Source organism: Magnolia sinica, chromosome 2, assembly GCF_029962835.1.
Source record: "Magnolia sinica isolate HGM2019 chromosome 2, MsV1, whole genome shotgun sequence".
Taxonomy (NCBI): domain Eukaryota; kingdom Viridiplantae; phylum Streptophyta; class Magnoliopsida; order Magnoliales; family Magnoliaceae; genus Magnolia; species Magnolia sinica.
Genome location: NC_080574.1, coordinates 40,590,491 through 40,597,500, shown reverse-complemented (window position 1 = coordinate 40,597,500; position 7,010 = coordinate 40,590,491). Strand labels below are relative to the sequence as shown.

The 7,010-nt window shown below is 37.6% G+C and overlaps 1 protein-coding gene across 3 annotated transcripts in view; it reads right to left on the bottom strand.

The window, feature by feature from the left end:
- Window positions 1-7,010, bottom strand: part of LOC131237013 (probable serine/threonine-protein kinase PBL21) — a 32,954-nt gene that overhangs the window by 4,869 nt on the left and 21,075 nt on the right. For 2 of the 3 annotated variants that reach the window (XM_058234621.1, XM_058234622.1), the window contains one exon: window positions 6,544-6,983. In XM_058234621.1, the coding sequence (XP_058090604.1) occupies window positions 6,681-6,983 (303 nt within the window). In that variant the 3' untranslated portion in view covers window positions 6,544-6,680. Of the gene's footprint in view, window positions 1-6,543; window positions 6,984-7,010 lie in introns of those variants that run through there. The other variant, XM_058234623.1, reaches the window with a different exon arrangement.

Sequence of the window (7,010 nt, the reverse complement as noted above, 5' to 3'; positions counted from 1 at the left end):
ATATATATATATGTATATATGTATGTATGTATGTATATATATATATATGTATGTATATATATATATATATATGTATGTATGTATATTCTCCAAATTGAATAGAAGTATGCATCCCCATTCTAATATCGAGAAGCAGTCTATGCCATCTGTACCTTTTGCGAGTATAATAGGTAGCCGTATGTATGTCACACTACATACCAAACCAGCTATTTGTTATGTTGTAGGTCCTATGAGCAATATCAAAGTAATCCAGGACAAGCACATTAACAAGCATTCAAGGATTTTTCACTGTCAGGACTACATGTAATTAGTGTTTTCAGTATCTTGTGATATCACCGATATATCCCACGATATATCTGTTATCCCAGCTGGGGGATACGAAATCTAACTTTTATATCAAATTTTCATGCCGTGTAATATATCGCACGATATTGCGATATATCGTGTATATCGTGATATCGTGCGATATTTCCACACTCCCGCTTTATAAATTCTTAATGTACTGTCCGATGTATCGATATTGAGTGCAAAATCGTTAAGGGATAAAAAGAAACAGACACTATTTTGTCTGGAAAATCCTTAAAAATTCACAATAATAGATTTTTTTTTCAATACACACACACACACATTGCAAGGTGATTTCAACTAGTCCACTCTAGTTTGTTGGAAGAAAATCTTTAAAATTTCTCCAAAATCGCAATCGGAAGCTTCTTGGGGCTAGATTAAAAAATGTGCATAATTTTTTTGTTTTGATTCATATTTTCATTTTTATATGTTGTAAATAGTGTGGAATGGTAAGAAATTATAGATTTGGAACTTCAATTTTTAGATTTGAGAGAGATAGGCCGAGTTAAGAAAATTTTTGGAAAAATAAAAAATTTCCCATTTTTTTCCAAATCGGTTGCAATCCTAGTGTTGAAACATGAAATCAATTATGTATATAACCTGATCTACAAATTCTTAGCAGTTTTGGGATTTTTTGGAAAAAAAAATAATAATAATTTTTAATTAAAAATGTTAAAAAATAAAAAAAATTCTTCGAAATCCACAAGTATATTTCTAGTTTTCTACTTCTTTGGCCTTTGATGTAATGCTTGTGTTTCCACACATGTTTTATTACATTTATAAATTTTATGAATCGACTTTGAATGTAGTTACGTCAGTTCAGTCAGATAGTAGATTAAGACCCTATACAAAGGAAACCTATTATGTACACTTTTTTTTATCAAGTGTGTATTGGTATTTTTTAACAATCCCTGAAGTTTCATTGAAAAATTCGACCAATAATTTCCCAATGTTTCCCTATATTTTCCAACAACAACAATAAATTACGGGATACAACTAATTATCCGTGCGATAACCAATATGTGTCCATATCCCAGCAGTTCGATACATTACGTGATAATGATGGGAAAAACATTGAATGTGATGTTATCAAGCCACTGAGCTACAGGAGTAGGCTTACTCTGATGCATTTTGGGAAGATGATCACAATGAAAGCAAATCTACTTTCAATTATGTGCTTATGCTAAATGGAGTCGTCATTTCATGGTAAAGTAAGAAACAATTTCCAACTGCCCTTTCAACCATGCAAGTTGAATATATTGCATGTTATGTAATAGTCCAAGAGAGTGTAGATTATGAGATTTTTTTAAAGCCTTGGGTGTTGTTCCTGCTGCTAAAGGTTAGCTGTTAACCTCACGAAGGATCCAAAACACCAAAAGAAATCAAAGAACATTGAGATTAAATATTACTACCAAAGATCAGGTAAGAGCTGTGCAAATTATACTTCAATATATTCCCACTAGATAAATGTTAGTTGATCCAATACAAAACCAGTTACTAGAGATATATTTGAAATATATGTTAGGTAGAGAGATTGATATCTTTTTTAAAAGTGAAAGTGTTGTAATTTTATGTGAGTTTACATTATATATGTGTGTGTAGAAAATCCGAACTAATTTTTTCTGATCCTTCGATAAAAAGATTCATTCTCTTGAATCTCTTCCCCCTAATTGTAATGGCTGAGATCACATTGTGCAATATTTGAGACTTGCATGTGTACTAGGATGGAGTCCATGTATTCCCATGAGTGGGTGATATAAACCATTGATGTTTTATATTCAAAACTTGTTTATGAAATTAATATCCTAAACACCCTATATATTAATTAAATATTCATGCACAATCAATTTTTCTATGCCTTTAGATCATCAGTGGAAGACCATGTTACACGATGTTGATCTTCTCCCATTCACACAAAAATTGACCACTGTTAACATGTGCGGAGAAGGCATGTTCAGGATGAGGAAGTACGCTGAAGTATAACTGCCTTTTGTAGTGGTACAGAAGATGATATAGCCCCTTTCAGATACAGCTGTGTATTATTGGATCCTTGACATTCCAGGCATGTTCAGATGTATTTTGCACATGTAAGTGCTTATAGCTTGTGCCACCACACAATGTATAATTTTGAGTAATTGGGAAGAGACTCTCTGGAGCAGAGTTGAATGACATTCAAATGGTAATGGGTTTAAGAGTTACTATGATGAGTCCGCACTTACGCACTTTAGGCGGACCTCTATTTGATGAGGTTAGGAGTTGCTAAGGCTATACCCACGCTCTTTAGGTGAGAACTCTATCTTCTAATGATGTCATGGCCTGTATGGAACCAGGTTAGGAGATATTAAGTTAGTGCTCATGCATGCGCTTTATGTGGGACCTACGCACTGTAGACCCTATGTGTACCTAATAACATCTGCTTTGCAGCATGAGTGAGTGACCACATGCTCAAAGCGTTGGGTTGGTGATAGGGACATCAAAGGACCTACTCGAGTGTACCAAAGACGAAGACGATCGCCCACATCAACACAACTTTTTTTGTGGATGGGAGATGAGTTCCAGTTGGGGCCTGCCGGGTCATTTTGAAGACCCCACATGCATTGGACGTGCATCAAGAAGACCCTACTTTGAGATGATGCATGTGGGCTGCTTAGGAGACTATTTTAGTTATAGGATTTCTATTTCATGTCAATCCGACCGTTGGATCTTATCGATCATGCCATCGGGCCACCATATCTTTTAGATCTGGGCCCCTTAGACTCTAATCTTGCTTTCTTTATGAATTTTGGAATTTTTAGGAATTATTTAATGGTTGAGATTGATAATATATGTTTAGTTTTTTTTATTTTGGACGATGGGTCACTTTACTTAAGTGAGTGGCATAGTTGTAATTATGTTGGATTTTAATTCCGAATTTTTTATTATAAAAGCACAGGTGGGGTGGAGTACAAACCCTAGTGGTGTTATTGAGAAGGGAAAAAAAAAAAAAAAAAGCGAAGCTCTCTTATGTGAAGGAATTTTTCTACTTGTTTTCTAGGGTAATAAAAAAATAAAATTAATAAAATAATAAAATTTTTAAAAAAAATTTAAAAAAAAAAAAAAACTCTTCCTTCCAATTAAATTGTGGAAGGGTAGAAGCTTGTTTGGTGGTGGATTCCAAAGTATATCCTTCCTCTTTCTCTTCTTCAAAAGGTATTCTTCGTATTACATCCTTTGTCTCTCTTCTTCGAAAGGTATTCTCTTCTTCTCTTGTCTTCCTCTTTTCCCTTCCATTACAACCTTCTAGACCCTAGATCTTCAATTTCTTATTTTTTCCTATTTTAAAAACCCTAATTCCAAAATCTCTAATTCATATAAACCCTAATTTTCCAAATTTCAGATTTTTCCCTTCCTAACCCTAATCATAAAACCTACAAATCTGTCCATTGAGTGTAGAATGTGCCTATGTTAAATTGGAAGTTTTATCCTTCCATCGGTCCTAGTTTTGATTGATTTATGTGATTTCTTAGCATGCGGGCATGTGATTTAGGTTAAATCAGATTTTATTTCTTATTATTTACTCTTAATTACTTGGTAGGTTAGCATCTTTAGTTAATTGAATTACTTTATGGACTCTTTCATAATCTCCACGTTGCATGCTAGTATTAAATCATGTGTCCTGCATCAGTTGGACTTCACTTCTAGACCAATTTACTTATTGGCGCCTGATTCCATCTTATCAATGCATTGCGTAAGCAAGCTCGTCTTGTAGGTGACACATGTACCCTCGTCTACCCACCTTTACATATAAGGATGATGAGATTTGAGTGTCACTACTTTTGATGGTCATGATTGATTTGGTTGGGGATGTACTGCAAGGAAAGCGTCTTAGTAAATTTTGAATAGTGTGGTTGGGTGGGAAAGATCCTTGGCAAACGATACCTGGTTCCTAGTAAATTTTGAATAGTGTGGTTGAGTGAGAAAGATCACATATAAGGATTATGCACTTTAAGACTTATTTGTTGCCCCATTATCGAGTTTTATGGGATAATAATTTGCAAACTATTTTATAAAATTATGCATATAAATAAATTTTTTTAGAAAAAAACTTCAAAGATCATTTTCAAAAAGAATTTGTGATTTTAACTCGATAACGAGATAAGTGCCTATGCTGGTACAACGATCCTAAATCGAGGGTCGTCTCCATCTAGTGTGGTCATGCGGGTATAGTGCAGGGCTAAGAGAGCTTGGAAGACTGTGCGCCAGTATGGTGGTCACTATAATCACAGCAAGTGCCACTTCCTAATTATTGCTCCTTATATGTGATCTAGATTGATCTTGTTAGAACGGGCCCTCCAGTAGTATGTTCTCTACTACGAGATTGAGTGAGAGATGTTAGATGCGTGCACGTTGAACATGTGGTTGACACATGTCACTAAGAAGCAACCCCTAGTGGGGCCCACCAGCACGTGCTAGCACCTGAGGGCTGCTAACCCACCACCTCTTCCACCAGCCAAGTGGGGCCCAAAAGCATGTGCTAGGACCTAAGGGCTGCTAACCATTCTCCTTTTCTCTTATTTAAGGGGAGGGGTGGGAAGCACTATGTGAGTGTACAAAAGAAAAGAGGGAGCGGAGAGAAGAGAATGAGAGACAGGGAGAGAGAGGGAGGGATGGAGGGAGGGGGGGAAGAGAGAGAGAGAGAGAGAGAGAGAGAGACAAAAGAGAGGGAAGAGAAGGAAAGAGAGGGAAGAGAGAGAAAGAGAGAGAAAGAGAGAGAGAGAGAGAGAGTGTGTGTGTGTGTGTGTGCGCGCGCGTGCGTGGTGCATGTACGTAGCAACAAAGAGAAGTAGAGAAGAAGAGGGCCTGCTCTTGTGCTTACTCAAGGTCATGTGAATATCAGCATACCATTCATCACTGTCAGATAATGTAAGTGAATTGGCTCATCTTCCCCTTGTTTAGTTAATCTAAGTGGGCTGCCGATTTCCATGTCTTGGCTCCTTGATTCGATCATGTAATCGTGTTGCTCAATCTGTGATGTAACATGCCACACTGTCCGCTTGCACCCGACACGATACATAATTGTTTTTTGATACCATGTGCACAATGGTACCAATAAAAAGCATGCCGGCCAATACAAACCATTTTTTTCCATTACGGACACATTCACCCCCATACTTGATTAATAAGGGTAATCGTTTCCTTTACATATCAGCCAATATAGCCGATATGTAACCATTTTCTAATACCATGAGGGAGATTTTGTTGGCTACACATAGAAGAGTGTAGGAGCAGGCTACACATGGGGAAGGGAACGAGATTGCAGGCTACTTGCATGAAAAGTAAAGATATGCCAGGAATGCCCACCACTTGTCCCAGTCGTTTGTTTATAAGGAAAAACACTTTGAAAGTTCCCAAAATACCCCTGATCTATGTTGGAAATCCTTTCTAGTGTCCTATTAAATCTCAATGTTTATGATTCTCATAAAACTAATTGTGCCAGCAAAATTGTCCATTTGGTACTTGCATTATGTATAGTAGATATAATCAACTTGTATGATTGAATTTAATGGAATACTATTGACATATAATATTTTCTTAACTAAATGTTGGCCTGGATGTGTCCATGAATCTTGAATTTCAAAAGCCACCAATTTTGACATCTAATATCCATATTCCATGTTACATACACATAATAAGGTTTGCACTCTGCATGAAGCACGGGCCAACCTAACATGTGTGGAGCATTTGGGTGGTGCACACAGTGCACCCCACCATCAGATGAGCTAGTGCAAAACTCAAGGCAGTCAACCCATCAGGCGAGCGAACCGAATGGCTTAATAGAACTAGCCGACAGTCAACATTCAACATAATGTGTAGCTTGCTTGATGAGTGGACCTGTACTATTTTGGCTCCAGGTCATATGCACAATGGGACCCACCTAATGCACCACTCAGATCCCTTCGCACATGCCAAGTTGGAACATATGCCATGTGTAAAGGTGCATAAGGGGCTAGCAAACCAAACAGCACATGTGCCATTTTTTTTTTTCTTTTGAATTAAACAGAACATGCGCATGTATACATAAATACATACATGGTTACAGTCTCGGTTCGTGTATGCACTAATGGGGTCACAGGCATACCTCCTGCATGAATGGATACAGATGCACAAATAGCACTTCATGACAACAGTTAAATCTTTAAACCACAAGGCACCTCTTACCTTCACTTTGCTGTCAACACCAGTGAAGCATGAATAGTTTCCTGTCTTCCGTTGTAGCGAAAGCCTATCGTTCAATGAAACACTAAGACCACAATATAATTCTCCAACGATCAACTCTCAACTCGTCAGCACCACCTTCAAATAGATGAAGAACTCACTCTATCATTGCCCAAATCTTGAGGAAGCCTGTCAGCCACCCGTGGAGAAAATAGTTGGGGACTGTGCCCCCCACCACTGGTTTCTGAGTTGTACGGTTGAGATGCCAGATACTCAAGTGCTGAGACGACATCACCCATGAGGGGGCGGAAATTCTGTTTCTCCTGGAGGCATGTTGCAGTGATGGCTATCAAATGATAGAAAGCACGGATAGGGTAGCATCCATTCAGCAAAGGATCAGCCATTTGAAGAAACTTCTTCCGATCCTTGAAAAAGGGCCGCGACTGAAACAAAGAAACAAAAATAACACC